The sequence below is a fragment of the Akebia trifoliata genome, chromosome 1, assembly GCF_017979445.1.
Source record: "Akebia trifoliata isolate Shusen 1 chromosome 1, ASM1797944v1, whole genome shotgun sequence".
Lineage (NCBI taxonomy): Eukaryota > Viridiplantae > Streptophyta > Magnoliopsida > Ranunculales > Lardizabalaceae > Akebia > Akebia trifoliata.
In genome coordinates this window covers 17479245-17497375 of record NC_141375.1, presented here as the reverse complement: position 1 = coordinate 17497375, position 18131 = coordinate 17479245, and the positions used below count along the sequence as shown (strand labels likewise).

Genomic DNA, 18131 nt, shown 5'->3' with positions numbered 1-18131 from the left:
CTAAAAACATCCCTAAATCCGCAACGAATTTGAAGAGTTCAGATTCAAAAACAAGGAGATACCTTGCCTCGGAGATCCGAAGTCAAATCCGGAAGCAGAACGAAGCAAGGGAGCACGGTACAATGAGTTCTTTTTGTCAGATCTGAGGGAACCAAGTCCTTGCCATCGGAAAGGTAAACCTTTTATTTTTATTTATTTTCTTATCTAGGTTTTAGCAATGTAATTTACTTGGGAATTTAGTAGAGACCGGCTTTGGCCGGGCGGGGTTGGTGCCTAACACCTTCCAACCCCGTAACTTGATCCCCGAATTCAGATTTTTTATGGTAGATTAGTTCTTTTTATCCATGTTAGAGTCAGTATGGTTCCTAGACCACAATAACTAGGTGGCGACTCCCAAACCTCAAGGGTCAAAAGCGGATCCGCGCACCCCGCGGATCGAGGGCGCTTTCACACCCCATGAAAAAAAAATAGTTTTTTTTATGATTTTTTTTTAGATTTTTTTCTTAGAATCATCTCCTCATCACAAATAATATTAAAAATTGTAATTTTTTTATTTCTTAGCGCATCACTCACAAATAATTTATTTGAGAAGAAGATGAAAAATAAAAAATCGTTTTCTACTAACAGCACACCACGCTTAAAAATAATTTTTTTTCGATTTTATTTTTATTTTTTCTTAGAATCCTCTCCTCATCACGAACAACATTTAAAAATAATAATTTATTTATTTCTTACCACATCACTCACAAATAATTTATTTTCACAACTTATTACCTATTGATATTAACGTGTTAAAAAAAATTCATCTAAGAAAAAAATTCTATAACTCTTATCCCAACCACTATCATTTCATCCTCAATTCATATGTCAATTTGAATATTTCATTATTTATGGTCATCCCAAAATGACCCTAGATTGAACCATAAAAAAAAATGCCAAAACAAAATATTCAAAATCCAAACAAGTGATTAATAATTGAGCCAAGAAGAATGATAAAAAAACAAACAACTAAAAACTAAAGATAAAATAAATAAATAAATAAAAACTAGGTCGTCTTGGCAATGTTTCCCATACTTAGAGTTTTTCAAATCTGATCCTTAATAATCCCTAGTGGAGTCGTCACTGAAAGTGCCTTCAATCCGCTGGGTATGCGGATCCGCTTTTAATTTTGAGGTTTGGGAGTTGTCACCTAGTTATTACGGTCCAGGAACTGAGCATCGGCTCAAAATGGATAAACATAACTAATCTACAAAAAGAAACTAAGTCAAGGGATCACATTACGGGGTTGGAAGGTGTTAGGCACCAACCCCGCTCGGTAAAGCTAGTCTCTACTATTTTCCAAGAAGATTACATTGCTAAATAAAAATCTAAAATAAATAAATAAATAAAACAAATAAAAAAGATAGAAGGAAAATATACCTATATGATCGCAATAAGTCGTTCCCTTAGAACTAGTAGACTGGTTCTTCGTAAGATATTCCTTGATTTGTTTATGTCACTAGATCCGCTTCAAATCTCTAAGATGAAGTACTTCCTTCTTAAATCTGAGTGTTTCCTAAATTTTTTTATGGATCTCTGGGTATTTTGTGGAGAGTTTCTAGGTGTTTGTGAACAAAAACTAGGGTTTGGATGATACATAAGGGGTTAAGGCTTCAAAATTATGATTTTGGGAAAGTTAGGAAGGCTTTTTGACCTACTTTTTTTAGGATTTTCTTTGACTTACTAAATTAGGTTGTGGAGACTCTCTATTTATAGAGTTTTTTGGGTACAGTTAGTATTTGATTAGGTTTCTTTTAGGGTTTTGACTTAAGTCTTATGAGACTGACATGGTTTCTTTAGATTAGGGTTTTGACTTAGTCTTATAAGATTGATTTGGTTTAGATTTTTAAATATTTTATTTATTAATTTCAAAATTAAAAATTAAAAATTAGAAAATTATCGTTTTACCCCCGAAAAGAATTTTTGCGTTTCAAGTCGGTTTTCGATGTTCCGGGATATTTTGAAATTGATTTTTCGTAAGGAATTCAATGGGATTATTGGTTTGTGTTATTTATGAATGTTTTTGGCGTGAAATGATTATCAACCCTTATGAGGGGCATTTTCGTAATATTTTTGAATTTGGTGAAAATTGGCGAAATGGTTTTTTTGATTTCATTTTGTTGTTTTATGTATTCGAATGAGTTTTCCTAAGCGTAAGGGGGCTCTAAAGATGTTTTGATGTTAAGGATTTTTTGATAATTTGATAATTTTTTGTGATTTTTATCGTAAAGCTTCTTTTTGTCTGCAAGATGATGATTTCTATATTTTTGGGGTTATATTTTCCTAGCTTAGCATGGTTTCTACAGATTTGTTAGGTTGAGATACCTCATCCGAATTTCTGAAACATATCTAGTAACAAAATAGAGCATTGGAATAATCATCCATCATTGGGAATCGTCGCGATCGGATTGACGAATTGATTAATCAGGCGAGTGCAAAAATGGGGTGTTTACAGTTCTATCATTCGGACCACACAGTTCCGGAATCCCTTGAACTTGAATTTTGGTTGTTTTGGTACACTAAATCTAATTATGTTTGTGTAAAAATCTATAACTGTATGGTATGCTGCTGCCCAATTCATGCCTAGGATGATGTCAAAATCCCTAAGTTCCATGACCGTCAAGTCCAATTCAAATAAATTATCTCTTATCTTGAGAATACAAGATTTACATACACGATGTGACACTATCTTGTTTCTTATGGGAGTTAATATTTTAAGTATCTTTTCTATGTCTATTGTGGATAATTCTGACTTTTTTATCATGCTAGAAGATATAAATAAATGTGTTGAACTTGAGTCATCAATACATGTGCTAAACAATTGTATAACATAATCATACCTTCTACGACATCCTTTGAAATTGTAGCATCAACATGTGTTATAACATAGACACCAACATGGGTCATCGAGTCACATGCCTACTAGAGGTCTTGGGGCACTATTTTATCTTATATCCAAATTCTCTGCACTCATAACATCTGATTGATTCCTTATTCGTCTGACCCATAAGTGCCTTTTGTGACAATAGTAGGGGTCTGGCAATTTGAACCTGAGGCCACGAAGTTTGTCTTTGGCCTTTAGTCATCTGACTCTGTGATCGAATAATATGACCTCGACCCTGTACTAGTACTACTGCCCTCTACAAGTACTGGTCTGCTGATATTTGGGGTTGAATACTACTATGACCTTATGGTTGACTGGCCCATTGCTGCCCTAAACTATTAGGCCTATGAATCATTTACTTCTTAGTCGATGGAGGTATTGTCTTCATTTTCACACTCTACGTATTGATGACCTCATCTGCCTTCTTTAGTCTTTGGGCTCTTGTGACCACCTTGGAGTAGTTAATAATCTCAAAGGCTTCTATCCTACTTTTGAAGGTGATTTTCAACCCTCTAACAAACTTCTTTACTTTTATCTGGTTGGTGAAAATTAACTGAGGAGCATAATGAGCCAACTGAGTAAAGCGGGACTCATACTAGTTCACTGTCATGTTACCATATGTCAACCGATCAAACTCCATCATCTTCTTGTCTCTAGCGCTAACGGGAACATACTTCTCTAGGAACTTTATTTAAAAGATCACCCTACTATTTTGAATTCCTGATTTATTGTCTTTTATCAAAGTTCACTAATGTGCTACTTTTCTTTGAAGCATGAAAGAGGCACACAAAACCTTCTGTGTGTCTAAACATTCCGTGGTGCATAAATATTTGTCAAACTTTTGCAACCACTCCTTAGCCATGGTAGGGTCTGTCGTTCCATCAAAGTGCCCGGCTCCATACTCTTGTACTCTCTAAAAAAAGTACCTACATGACCTTGGTAAGGTGGTCGTATTATCTGTATACCTCTCAGTATCTCTACAAATGGGGGTGGTTGTATGTCTTGCTCCGGGATAGTCTCAAGTGTATGTGCACCCAACTGGTTCTATCCCCCCAACATCCCTATTATCTATCTCATGAAAGTCAGTTGGTCTTCCATCATTTTAGCTTGCCTCTCTTCCAATCTTGTCTGACTTTGGGAAAGTACAGTTATGGCTTGAACCATCAATTCCATCTATGTTGGTTGTTTAGACTCAGATGTTTCTACATCTGTGAGTCGGGTCATCTTGTTTGGCCTACTTTTGCCTACCACCTTATAAGATTTGCAATTTAAACAATCTTTATAAGTTCTCAAATCTGAAAGATATTTCATCAAAAGTCTGGTCAGAGTACTAGTTGTACATCAAGTATTTATGTATTCAAATGTATTTCATTTAATTATGTTCAATTCGTTAACTCCTCAAATAACTATTGTCTCGTACTTAATTCCCTTAAGGACTTTTCTATTATTCTTGATCCTTTCTCCAATCTAGACTCTAATAGACCTCTAGACACAGAAGAGCTCTCATTCCATTCGGAATTAATATTGAGTATTGACACCAAGTGTCACACCCCGAAACTCCAACACAAATCTCGAGGATTCATCAATTAGAATCTTGAGGTATGAGGTAAATATACGCACATCCTGATAGAACAATCATAGACAATGATACTTATGAAATAAAAATATACATAGTGACACGAATATCCGATAAATTAAAAATCAGAACAAAGTGAAAACTAATCATCATCAATCAACTACATCAAATCTATAATCCATAAACAAACTGCGCGATAACAATGTCCTAAATGCAACTCCTTAAAATACAACTACTAAAATACTAAGAAAATCCTTAAGCTGATGGAGGTTACAAATCCTTAGAATAACCTTCAAGGGGGACCTCCTTGAGTGACTCCTCATGTGTAGGCTCATCAACAAGTGAATAATTTGAAATGTAGGATAGGGTGAGTAACGGAAAAATGTTACTCAGTAGGATGAACATCGTTTTAACAACTAATTATACATGCACAAGTAATCAACTAAATAGTTCAATAATGAAGGTTTTCATATTGTAACATACGATGGTATTTATAGAATTCGAATCGTATGATCTTTCACGATCTTCTTTCTAAATTCATCATTATTCGTTTTATTAGTTTCCTTTCACTAGGAGTGTATTTACCCTTGATTCCATATGTATCCATTCCTTCTATTTAGGGATCTTGCATTCTCCTACAAATCTTTGTTCTCGTCATATCCAAATCCTTAACTTTTCGAGGATTTGTTTGATTGAATCTTCCTTTGTCGTGATGATCTCTCTTATCCGGATTTGTTTGATTGAATCTTCCTTTGTCGTGATGATCTCTCTTATCCGACTTGTCAAATTTCGTTTTCTCGTTAATCCAAGCTTTACCATCATCAGTCCATCCCTATTTGTTTGGGGTTTGGATAAAGGACCTTGGTGCTCTCTTTTCGTTTATAAGCCCAATGTGGCACGTGTCATCCCTTAATGCTTTACAATAATATTCTTCACATTTAATATAATAATTTATTATAACTAATGAAATAAATTTGTAACTTGTTAATTTTTTTTAAATGCAAAAAGGTTTTTTAATGATTTGAAATACGTTTTTTATTTTTCTCTTTGATTTCGTGAGAAACAAAAATCTATGGGTAACCCAACTGACCGACAATAGATGGCTCCACCGCTCCAGAAAGCGTGGCTCGCTCTCGATGATGAAAAATGCGGGAAAACTGGACAAAGCATTAAAACAAATAACGTTAGAACAGGATGGGAGAGAGACGAGAGATGATGGAGGCAGACGACGCAGTAGAGGTTGATGACGATTTTCTCTCTCTAGTCGAAGCAGCAGAGGCTAACGCTTTATCAAACAAGCGACGGAAGATCATCAATGTTGACGAAACCATATCCATCTCCAATAACAGATCAGCAGCAACAGAAGAAGAAGGCGCATACACAGCTGCTCTCAGAGGAAGCAGAAGTCTTATCTGGCAAAAAACCACTTCCGATTCTCTCAAAAGTAGATCCAAAGGAGCCCTAAAGGTCGTAGCTGAGAATTTCTCCGCACTCGCAGATGGAGGGACTAACGCCTGCTTCAAATGCGGCAAATTAGGTCACTGGGCTCGTGATTGTGTTGAAGCTGGAGGGAATGCTAATGATTTGGTGGACAATAAGTCTTGCGCTTGTGGATTGGGAGATTGTTTGGTTCTCACTGCTAACACTGAGAAGAATCGAGGCCGTAAGTTTTATAGGTGCCCTGTTAGAGAGGTAATATACAGTTCTTGAGAATTTCTTTAATAGCCTTTTATTATTTGATCCGTCCTTGGTTTAATTGTTTTGGTTTTTATTATTTTGCAAAGTCCCAATGTTAATGCTTTATGATTTCAAATTAAGATTTGCTTTTCTGATATGTGGCATTCAATTTTCTATTTGGAAGGAAATAAAATTTGCATTCAATTAATCTTCTTTGTTGTTACATTGAATTATCTGTTTGGAAGGAAAATCTTTGCATTTCTTCGATAGAATTTCAAGGTTGATTATGTAATAATAATAAGAAGAAGAAACAAGGTGCTAGCTTACTACGTTGGTTAAAATGATTGGTGATACCACAACTTGGGTTCAAAACCCGCCTCCACCTTCTAATTTCTAACCAGGAACCACTAACCCACTTGCTTAGCAGAAAACAGTTTTTTTATATAATGAACTTGTTGTATGCAGATTGCAAGAATGTTTCTATCTAATTTCATCTCGTTTTAGTAATTTTGTTTTATGTTTATAGAGTATTGAACTGAACATTTTTATGTGATCTTAATATTTTTGTTAGTTATATAAACTGAGTAATAGAGGAAGTAACTGCTCATATTCAAGAGCAGACACCTTGGTGTATATTTTTTTGCAGATGATGTAGTATTAGTTGATGAGACTTTAGGAATCAATATAATGCTAAAATTAGTAGGGTCCAATGACTTTAGAATAAGTAGAACCAAGATTGAGTATGTTAGAGTGTAAATTTGGTGCTGACATTCATGATGAGGAATGTTTAGTAAAATTGATGGTCTAGAAGTATCCAAATTAACCATTTTCATTACCTCTGCCCTAACATGCACAAGGATGGAGAGATTGACGAAGTTGTTGCCCATAGAATCAAAGTTGGATCATTAATGTGGAGGTGCGCTTTTGAAATACTATACGACCTACGCATACCAACCAAATTAAAAGAAGAATTCTATGAGACAGTAGTAAGACCAGCTATGCTTCATGGAGCTGAATGTTGGCGGCAAAGAAGCATCATGTCAATAGATTGAGCTTAGCAAAGATGAGGATGTTGAGATGGATGAGTGGAAAAAGTAGTAAAGATAAATTTAGAAATAAATGTTTCAAGAAAATGTAGAAATAACCCCACTAGGCAATAGATTAAAATAAAGTTGGTTGAGATGGTCTGGGCATATTCAAAAGGCCGATTAAGGCCTAGTTAGAGGGAAAATAATTGGAAGGTTCTAAAAGAGCAAAAGGAAGACTCAAAAGAGCATGAATTGAGGTAGTGAAAGCAAATATGAACTCACTTCTAATCGCGAAAGACGTGACTCTTAACATAATTAAATGAAGGAACAAGATTCATTTAGCTGACCCCAAATCTTTCGGATAAGACTTAGATAATGATGATATATTATCTGAGTGAGCCCTTTAGCTGTCTTTCAGTCAATTAGAATGCTATTTGTTTTATTCTTCCAATTGAGCTTTTGGCTTTTCATTTCACTTGCATTTGGATTCATTGATTCAAAGTCATGTTAGGGTGTGAAGATATAGCTTAGATAAAGTTGAATGATGAAATAATATTCATGTGGACTACCCAAATATATGGCTTAAGACAGAGATGGTAATAATGATACATCATCGATATGTTTCTTAGAGTCATCTCTAAAGGGAAAGTCGGTTGTTCTATTAAAACCTATTGATGCTCATATTCAATATGTTCCATGCAAAAATAGATTTTAAATTGTATAGCAGTGACCTATGATATTTTTTATGATTACCCAGGAAAATGGAGGCTGTGGATTTTTTGAGTGGTGTGACAATCTGTCTGGGAGTTCTGTATCTAGTGGGGCCCAAAATTATACTTCCAATTCTTCATTCCCAGAACTCCAGTGTCCATGTGGTGCAGGTTCGTGCTTAATTTTGACAGCAAAGACTGGAAAAAATGCGGGTCAGCAGTTTTACCGTTGTCCAGCTAACCAGGTATGGAGTTTATATAAAACTGCAACTTTTAATTTACATTCGGTTATGACTGGATTATTGGTACAAATCTGAAAGTAAAATTTAAACTAATTTTATATTATATTAATAACCACTTTGAGACGGACAAATTTCTTAGATCTTTATTCGAGGTGGCAAAACCTCCAAAACTTAGATCAAATGTCTTTTCTCCCTACTTAAATCCTTTAGAACCTTGTCCATGGTTTTCTTTCACAATATAAGTCAGGAAAGCCACTCTTATCAAACTCAAGAATATGCTTTTTGAGAACAATTTGATAATCAGTCTAATTTCTATCCCGAACAAATGACTTTATTGTATGCTAAATTGAATTTGCAACTATGAAATGCCCTGCTTGTGGTGTTGAAGTTTCTCCTTCATTTCTATTTATGATACATTTTGTTTAAATAAGCTTTGATGTACAATCACTTGAGTAGATGGCTTATAAATGCAAGTATATGATGTGTCTCATATCGCACTAAATTAAAAAGTGCACACGGGTTTATGCCCACTAAAAAAATGAAGGAGATGAAACCTATAAATTTGTAGTCGCTTCAGAAATGTTTCTATCCATCAATACTTGTACATAAGTTTTTTCCTTCTTTTTTAGTCTCTACAGCAACCCTATAAGTCAGTACGCATTAACATTTAATTTCAAACCTGGTCTTGCTCAACCTCAAAACATCCCTGGTAAAAGAAAAACCAACCTCGAAATATGTTCCCTGTTTAATCCTAAAAGTGACTTCTGCATGACCATAGGTCGGTCCGTTTAAACCACCCAACTTGCAGAACCCTTGGAACTTCTGCAGATTACTTCCTTTTGTTGCATCATCCTGGCTCAAGGAACGATTAACAAAGTGACTTAATTTAAAGTGTAGAACATTTCTTGAACTGTATATTATTTTCTGGCCAAGCTATAATGGTAGAATAGACACTTTTTGTGTGTTGGGGCATATCTAATAAACTTATTTATACATCTGTAATGGTTAATTGTAAATTTCCAACAGATACTTATTGATATGTAATTATGTGATCATAGCCAAAAAAAATGTTATTTGGTTATCATAAAAGAGAAGTAGGAGGTGACTATTTATAGAAAAAGTGTTATTTTTACCTAGAGTTACAGTAAATGGAGAAGGCGATAAATCGAATATTATAAGAGCAATGATCAGTTGAGTTCAGGAAACCATGTTGTTTGGATTCTGAATACTACAAACTAAAGTTGTAAGGTTGAATAAATGATTTGCTCTCAGTTACGATTGGTTTACATTAAGGATCAACTTCGAGTCTATATCTGTTTGCTCAAGTTTTGGTGAAGTAACTGTTTATATGTTCTAGAGAAGGTCGAAGGTGCCAACTTAGCTGATTGGGAAAGGTACGTGGAGAGTTGATACCACTACCTAGGTTCAAACCCTATTGAACCAACTTTCATGTCGAGAACTAATCACCTTGCTTGCTTAGCAAAAAAACTATATTCTAGAGAAAGTCCCTTAGTGTTTATTATTTACCGGTCATGTAGTGTTGATGCAACTAAACAGGGAGTCAACACAAAACTAGAACATTGTAGGAGTTGCTTTGAAGTCTTAAGAAATTTTGAATAAATATGGGGGACTCCAATCTTCTATCCATCTCAAAATGTCAATCAAACCAAAGTATTTTAGTTCATCTAAGCTGTATCCGCTCATACATTGCATGTATTGCATATGTTATTCACACATCACAGCACTTTGCTGTACACATGGTGTTGGGAAGCAAGCACTGCCTGTGTTTTTTCAGTAAAATCTTTTTATGCCTCCTTGGTCCCACAACTCCTTCATAGTTTCCTTCTTTATCAATCTGGGACCCAAGAGTTCCTTAAAAAATCTCCTTTATGTGTGTTCAGCAGTTCTCAGCAGAATCCTCACTACAGACAATATCATAGCTAGGGGAATAACTTCTGTAAACTTCTGTCTTTTATGCAAATCTAGTGGCGAATCTGTTACTCACTTGCTTAACCATTGTCCCTTCATTGCTAAGGTTTGGAATCACTTCCTCTTACTTTTTAATGTCTCTTGGTGCTTTCCCATTTCTCTCCTGCAATTGTGTCAAAGTTGGTACCTTCAAGATTGCAGTACGAGGAAACTGATCCTCTTGTCTTTAACGCCTTTTGCCATTTTTTGGGGCAGTTGGCTTGAGCAGAATTGTAGAGTTTTTCAAGGCGAAGAGCTTAAGTGAGAAGAGGTGGTGATCAATGAAATTGTAGCTTTTGAAGAGTTCAATATATTTAGTTGGGGGCCATCATGCAAGTCTTGAGTTTTGTAGGCTTTGTGCAGTTTTTGTTCTTTTTGTTGTTTTTTAAGGTCCTCTTATACCAAGGTGTCTGTTAGCCACTTAGTTTCTTTTTTTTTTTTTTAAATAAATTTTCTTTGCTTATTGGAAAAAAAATTCCATTATCATCAGCAAGAGTCTATATGCTTGGACTTGACATTTTTTCATTAGTTCGAGGGTAATTCATAGTCTACGATCCGAACATCCCGACTTGTTGTCAAGTCAGCCTATAAATATGTTATCTTTGGTTTTGACATTCATATGTTTTGCATCCTCTACCAAAGAAAGGCATCTGTACACACCCTATTTTGTACTTTCCTGACTTATCATCTTGTCTCTAGTGTGGCTTGTTTCTGATGATTAGGGCTGTCAATGGATCGGATCAGACCCTAAATCCGATTCGTTTCAATCCAATAACTCCAGGTCTGGATTGATGGTTTGGACTCTGTTAAGGATCCGATCCGATATCTTATTGGATCGGGTTTGGATCAATCATGTCCCGATCTGATAATGACCCAATCCAATAATATGTTAAAATGTATATAAATTATACTATATATTTGTTGAGATATATAAATTTTACTTACATTTGATATATAAAATCAGGTTTGACCCGATTTGGACCCAATCTAATTGTTAATGGATCGGATCTGGATCTTAATATTAGATCCGATAAGAAACTCAATCTGATAAGGGTCTGCCCCGATATTTATCATATCAGTCCCAGATCCGATACCTATTGGATCGGTACCAAATCAACCTTGATCCGATCTAGGCCCAATCCATTGACAGCCCTATCGATGATGGCAATGTTTCTAAAATCCAAACCCTTGACGTTGCATCCCCAACAGTTGTAACCCAATTTGAAAATGTAGGCAGATTGACCTCTATGGCCGACCCCCCTTTTCTTGCTCCATCAAAGTGGTTCAGCCACCTTGGCCAACCCCTTATTTGTTCCCTCAAGGTGGTTCGGCCTCCTTTGCTGACCCCTCTCCTTTCACCATGGTACATATGGGAGTCGGCATCTCTATCTCCAATCCGTAGATGGTTTGCTCCTTGTGGGAGCTGACCCCTCTCTCTCCAATCTGTAGGTGGTTTGGCCTTCATATGGGAACAGGCCCTTCTCACGTATATCATAGGTGATTTGATATTTCATCAGGGAGCTGACCTTTCTGTCAAATACTTGAAGTGATTTGACAAAGTTCTATCAGCAGTAACAGCAACTATTGTTTTTTCTCTTTTTCCTTTTCTTGCTCTTGGTTAGTAGTTGATGCTATTGCTTCTTCTCCTCTTTACTCAATAGCTGATGTTACTGCATATTCTTCTTCTCTCGCTCTTGCTCAGAAGCTAATACTACTACTGTTTTTACTGCTAATACTATTTTTGGGAATTACTCTAAAAAGATTGATACACTAAGGGAATTATGTAAAGCTACCTTACTAGCAACGTAGCAAAGTACTATAACTAGTCAACATAAAGCTACCCAAGTAGAAAAGATCATTACAACATGCTTTACTGCCAAGGTAAAACACACATGGTTTTCAAAAGAGTTGTAAACACGTAACTCGACTAAGTCAACTTGAGGAACTAAACAGTCACCGAGTTGGAGCAGTTGCATATTTAAGGCCACTCCTCATGTAGGTTACAAGAATCATGGGGAGTGTGTCCTCATTATCGTCAAAACATCATGGACTTTTATTGTCATAAATGCTAGAAAACATGAGTGAGTGGTTACTACTAAGTTTACTACCCCCATTAAGAGCCCACTGTATAAATAGGGAGGCCTTTCCCACTCAAACCCAAGGCACAAACCACACATAATTCTCTGGCTTTAATTTTCTTCTCATTCCTTTGCAATTTTTATCAAATACGGACTTGATCGTTAGAGGCTCTTTAGTCGACATCACACTAGTGTCTTTTCAGGTGAGGATCACGGAGAAGACAATCCAGAAAAGGAAGGTTCATTGGAGAAGACGACTGGAAACTTAGAAGATTATTGGAGAAGAATACTAGAGAGAAGCATTAATTCTGGTACAAATCTCGAGGAGTGGGAGATCCAAAAAATTCCCCATAGTTGATATGATCTCTTTTGCTTAATTTTTTCATACGTACATATCTATTTTCATATCAATATCAAGCTTTGCATGTTATTAACCAATTTGATCAACCCTAGAGCAAGTTAATGTACCAAGTAGATAACAACTTAGTTGGGTGGATCCGATGTCTAAGACGTTCGGTTTCCATAACCCAACCCCCAAAACCTAGTTCTAGGTGAAAGACTGACTCATATCTGGAATTCAGAGTCATACCTGATTCCTAGATCACAAAACTAGATAGCAACTACAGTTAAAATCTTAGATCCAAATCGATAGACCAAATTCAGTTCAAAGCCCTAAACCCATAAAAGGAGACTTGATCTACCTGAACCTCATGAATGTCTAATCCGAATTTGGACCGGAGCTCCCATAGGTTGCCAAGTCAAATCTGATGTCCCAACTTCTTGAAGCCATAGATGGATTAGTTCGGTTTACTTAGTTTTATTTATTTATTTATTTGTATAAGTTGTAACTCTTTATATTTGAATCTCATATTCTTTAATTTTCTTTAGAAGATGAACACCTTTACTACTCTCGAGGGTCGCATAGATTATAATAACCAAGGCATTACAATTAAGTTTTCTTGTTCCCATTAATCATGGGTTGGATCAGACTAATTAGCCTCTCATCATTGCCATTGATGTAACCGAGTCTACCTTGTCATTCAATATACATCTTCTCTGACTGAAATCATTCCAAGTTATTTGACCTATGTAATTTAATCGTTGTGATTTGTAATATTGGATTATCTAATGAAGTGTTTCCCATACCAATTTTAACAAAAATATGGATGCGGGGTGTGGAAAGGCATTTTGGAGAGAACTCCCGCTTTCCATAGGAGAGTTAAGTTTAAAATGGGGAGGGGCAACAAAATTCGTTTTTGGGAAGACAGGTGGTGTGGGAAGACATCTTTGGAGGGGTAATTTCTGGATCTTTACGCAGTCTCTACTAAAAAGGGGAGGCCTATAGTGGAGTTCCTAGTGGGGGACAACATGCCTAGGTCTTGGGATTTTGGCTTCAAACAAAACTTCAATGATTGGGAGCTCGCTAGTATGGGAAGGCTCTTGGAATTGGTTGAGGATTTTACTATATGCGCGGACATAGATGATATTATACATTGGGATAGCAGGCAAGATGGTGTTTACTTGGTGAGGTTTATGTACGCTACAAAGCTTCCTTCTTCCAACTCCACCTTCCCAACTTCTTTTGTTTGGGGTATTAAAGTACCCTCTAAGGTTTCTGTTTTTGTGTGGTAAGCGTCGTTGGAGAAAGTCACCACTTTGGATCAGTTAATCATAAGAGGTCTTCAAACCCCAAATGGATGCTTGCTATGCTTAAGGGAGGGAGAGACGGCGAACTATTTGCTCATTCATTGTGATCTTGCTCACAAGGTTGGGGCTCATTTCCTTGGCCTGTTCAGTTTGAAGGGTTGTTTTTCGAGGTCTATTAAGGAGTTTTTTGAGACTTGGGGATTGTAGAGTAACCCTTTTAAAAGTTTGAAATGGATCCTTTGGAGTCTTACCCTGTCTGCCATTTGTTGGGGAATTTGGAAGGAGAGAAATATAAGCATTTTTGAAGGGAAAAAACTCGCAATTTATGATCTACTATTGTTCATTTTGGGTCTTCTGTTCTTTTTTGGAAAATTTTATAGAATTTTTATAGGAACTTTCTTTGAGGATTTCGTTGTTAGGTGGGATATGGTTTGTAATTTAAAGGATGCCTAAGTGGCTCTTGCTTCTTTTTGATAAGTTTGTACTTCGGGGCCATCTCGTACCCCTTTTCAATAAAATGTAAGCTTATTAAAAAAAAAAACTTTTGAGTGTTTGTTGCAAGGAGGAGGGAATCATTGGAGTTGTGTCCCATGATCCCTAAGCTCATCTGTTTATATTTAAAAAGTACTAATTAGCCAATAAAGCCCTTACAAGCCAATATAAATACCAAAGCGTACATAAACATCTATATAATAAAACACAACAGTTGTCTTCCCCTAACGTTTATGCCCTATGAAGAGCGGTTCATATTCAATCTTGTATAAATCTTGAGGAATGATTTCAACTTTATTTCTTTTTCTCTCTTCCCTTTCCAAGAATACCCCTTCAACTTTATTGCGTTTTCTCTTGTTCCCTTTCCAATAATACCCTCCAACTTTATTCTGTTTCCTCCTCTCGTCCTTCTCTAATAATACCCCTCCAACTTTATTTCTTTTACCCTTCTACCCATTTTCGAATAATACCGCTACAACTTTATCGTCTTTCCTTTTTTACCCCCCTAACCTTAAAGAAGATGATCATGCCGCAATATATAGACATAAAGGGACATAAAAAGGGATAAAGACAATACTACCCTTATAATTAGGGATACTCCTAATTCTTACTTCCCCAATTCTACACCAAAGATTTACCATTCATCAACAAAAATCTATGGTCTAAATGTAGTTGACATGGCACTTCTTTTAAGATTTTTTCCCCAAATGGCTTAGGCTTAAGCCAAGCTGTTTGTTGAGCATCTATTGCAACTCATAAATGCAGCAGTGCCATCAAAGAAAAAATATGGAAATTTTTTCTCTCTCCCTCTCTCTCTCACACGCACACAGTTGCTCAATCATTTTATATATATCTCTCTCACAGGTGTTTAATCATTATATATACAAAGAGAAGAAACCAGGGAACAGTGGGTGAAATCAATTGTCTTCTTTATTACAACTATTTATGTTCTATTCTTTTAGATTTCATGTTTTGGCCAGGAAAGAACCATTCAATCTGAAGCAATGCAGATAAGCATGTATTGGCTCGACTGAGAGTTCTGAACTTATTTTTCTAGCTTCTTTCATGGCAGATGTCGCACAAAATAATAATCACCACGGCAAGTACATTTGTGATTACCATAAATTTAGAGAGACACTTTCATACACCATCTTTGTCAATCCCTAGAACCCAACGAGGGAGTCAACATTGAGAAGCTGGGTTACCTAGAACCAGAGAAAATATGAAATGCCAAGTAGAATCTCAAAGAAGAAAATAAGGGTTGAAAGAATAAAAACCACGCGAGAATGGTCATAATGCACCTCCACTTCAACTCCAGCAAACAATAGACCACCCACTCGTATCAATTCGAAATGAATCAAAGGAAAAAAAGGGAATGCCAATTTACTTGACTTTCCATCTTTGCCTATTTATCATCTCTAGGTCTAGCAAATATGTTAGAATGTGGACATCTTTTCTTGTATCCATCCTTGGCTTTTGGTCTGGTTTGTAATATAAATCGTTATTACATTATATCTAGAAGTTGATCTGAATACATATTTTTCCCTTTAGGTTAATATGATGTGGTTATCATGAAATCATAAATACAAGTTCTTTCCTTAAGGTTTTTACAATGTGATTCTATTGTTACCTAAAAGAAAAAATAAATGACAGAAATGAAGGGGAGATCTGAAAAGAAAAGTCATTTATCATTTTAGGGGACCATCTAATCCTTAACTTGTATTGACGACTTATGAATTTCGAAGGTCACACTTTTCAATGGAATTTAACTCGATAACCATCTATGGAATTCTGTTTACTAAATATAGTACTTTCTTGTGTTATTCTCAGTAATTCTCATCAAGAGAGCAAACCCGAAAATAGTAGTCCCCAGAATGTCTACATCAGCACTGTCATCATCTCCATTGTCTTTTTTCTCTATTGGTGGGGATTAACGACAAAGATGGGAAGTACTAGCATTCTTTATGCACAAATTACTAGTAAGCTGTGGGGAGATCTAGGAGGTTAAGTTTGCATTCTTGGGAAGCTCTATCTCACATTCACAAAAATAGTCCTTGTTAATAGTAAAAACCAAGAACTTAGTGCAGAAAAACTGGTTAGTGAGCTATGACTAAGTACTGAACATTGAATGCTCTTATATCATCGTGAACGTAGGCACTGCTGTACCATGTTAAATCATGCTGTGTTCCATGGGCATTTTATTTTTTATTTTTATTATTTTTATTGCATTCATGATTTGAGTCAGGGTTCCACATTCACCTGTTAACTAGAACAAATCCTTCATAATGTAGTAGTTAATGCAACTATAATTGTTTTCTATACATACTAAATCTACGATTCAGGACTTGTCTTTTCTTTGCTTTTCAGGTTCTTTCTTGCGGTTTCTTTAAATGGTGCAATGAAACTGGTCTGCAAACAAGTTTTTCACAGGTTTACAGTAATTCGAATAATGATGGAAACAACAAAAGCTACAGTGGTACGAGTGGTTCTTCCTGTTTTAAATGCGGTCAGGACAGGCATTGGGCCAAGGATTGTCCCAACCCTTCATCTACTTCTTCAATTGATGTTGGAGGAAGGTCTGCTACATCCGGCACGTGCTTTAAGTGCGGTAAGTCTGGACATTGGGCTAGGGATTGCCCCAATCCTTCTTCTGTTTCTTCAGTAGATGCACGAGTAAGGTCGTCTGACACATCGGGCACATGCTATAAATGTGGTAAGTCTGGACACTGGGCTAGGGATTGCCCAGCTCAAGATCTGAAAGTTGGCAAAAGGTGGTAGAAAGATTTCTGGTTCCTGTAATTAAGATATGTAAATAAGAGTGCTTTTCAACCACTATATCTGAAATTTCATTTCTTTTTCTACCCATAAATTTTCTCATTGATTTCCTGGCTAGTTAGATTGAGTAAATTTTAGATAAAGTTGGTGGAAATTACTTAAGGGAACCATAATACAGGTTTTTCTTTTAAGATACAATCTGATTTGCTAATTTACCATACAAAAGTAAATAGGGTATATGGAAAGAAAATTCTATATTAAATAATTTTTACTATGTTAAGAATTAAGATTCCAAAGAAGGTTATTGATTGTTTTATGATTTAAACACTTTCTTTTGGGTTTAAGTGCATCAGGTTGTTTAGGAAACCCTGAATTGGGATAAGTTGTCGGGTGCTTCTCATAACGATTTTCTGATCCATCCTTAATCCTATCATCCCAAGAGTCAAGATTGAGGGTATGGAGAAAATCCCGAGTAAAAATACTAGGAGTGCAAGAGATCCTGATCAGACGCCATTAGATGTTTAATGCGTGGTCAATCAAAAGATCAAATTATTAACAGTATGTCCATGAACAACAAAAATTCCTATGGTTCAAATAAGATTTATTAACTACTATCGAAATATTAACCAACCACAGTAATAACTAATGGTGCAACTTGGGCTGGTTCAAATTGAGAACTGAACCAAACCGATAGCTTTGGGTTGGTTTGGAACAATTTGTGATTTGGTTTTGGGTTTAGAAAATGGAGAGCCGATCAATTTAGTTTGATTCTTGGTTCAAGGTTTGTATGGAACGAATCTCTCTCTCTCTCTCTCTCTCTCTCTCTCTTTCTATATGTATATGGAAAAGGTTGCATGGACCAATGGACCATATAGAACATGGACCAAGGTCCACATTTGGGCGTGCGGACTGTCGAATTAGTCTAAATGATAACTCAGCCTCTTATTTACCGTCTAGATTGGGCTTGAAAACAAAAATCCTCCCAAAAAAAAGAACTTTTTGGTGTTGGATCTTG

The 18131-nt window shown here is 36.0% G+C and overlaps 1 protein-coding gene across 2 annotated transcripts; it reads left to right on the top strand.

Moving 5' to 3' along the window:
• Window positions 1-5544: 5544 nt before the first annotated feature.
• LOC147410797 (uncharacterized) lies at window positions 5545-17314 on the top strand. Of its 2 annotated transcripts, XM_086440212.1 has the most exons (3): window positions 5548-6191; window positions 7962-8159; window positions 16709-17314. In XM_086440212.1, the coding sequence occupies exons 1-3, from the start codon at window positions 5694-5696 to the stop codon at window positions 17117-17119; spliced, it is 1107 nt and encodes a 368-aa protein (XP_086296338.1). In that variant the 5' UTR covers window positions 5548-5693; the 3' UTR covers window positions 17120-17314. The 2 variants fall into 2 exon arrangements, with proteins under 2 accessions (XP_086296349.1, XP_086296338.1); XM_086440223.1 differs by lacking the exon at window positions 7962-8159 and having other exon boundaries at window positions 5545-6191.
• The last annotated feature ends 817 nt before the right edge of the window (window positions 17315-18131 follow it).

Coding starts and splice junctions, on each gene's coding strand:
- LOC147410797 (XM_086440212.1), top strand. CDS start 5,694: ATGGGAGAGAGACGAGAGATGATGGAGGCAGACGACGCAGTAGAGGTT. Junction 6,192..7,961: donor ATAGGTGCCCTGTTAGAGAG/GTAATATACAGT, acceptor ATGATTACCCAG/GAAAATGGAGGCTGTGGATT. Junction 8,160..16,708: donor ACCGTTGTCCAGCTAACCAG/GTATGGAGTTTA, acceptor TTTGCTTTTCAG/GTTCTTTCTTGCGGTTTCTT.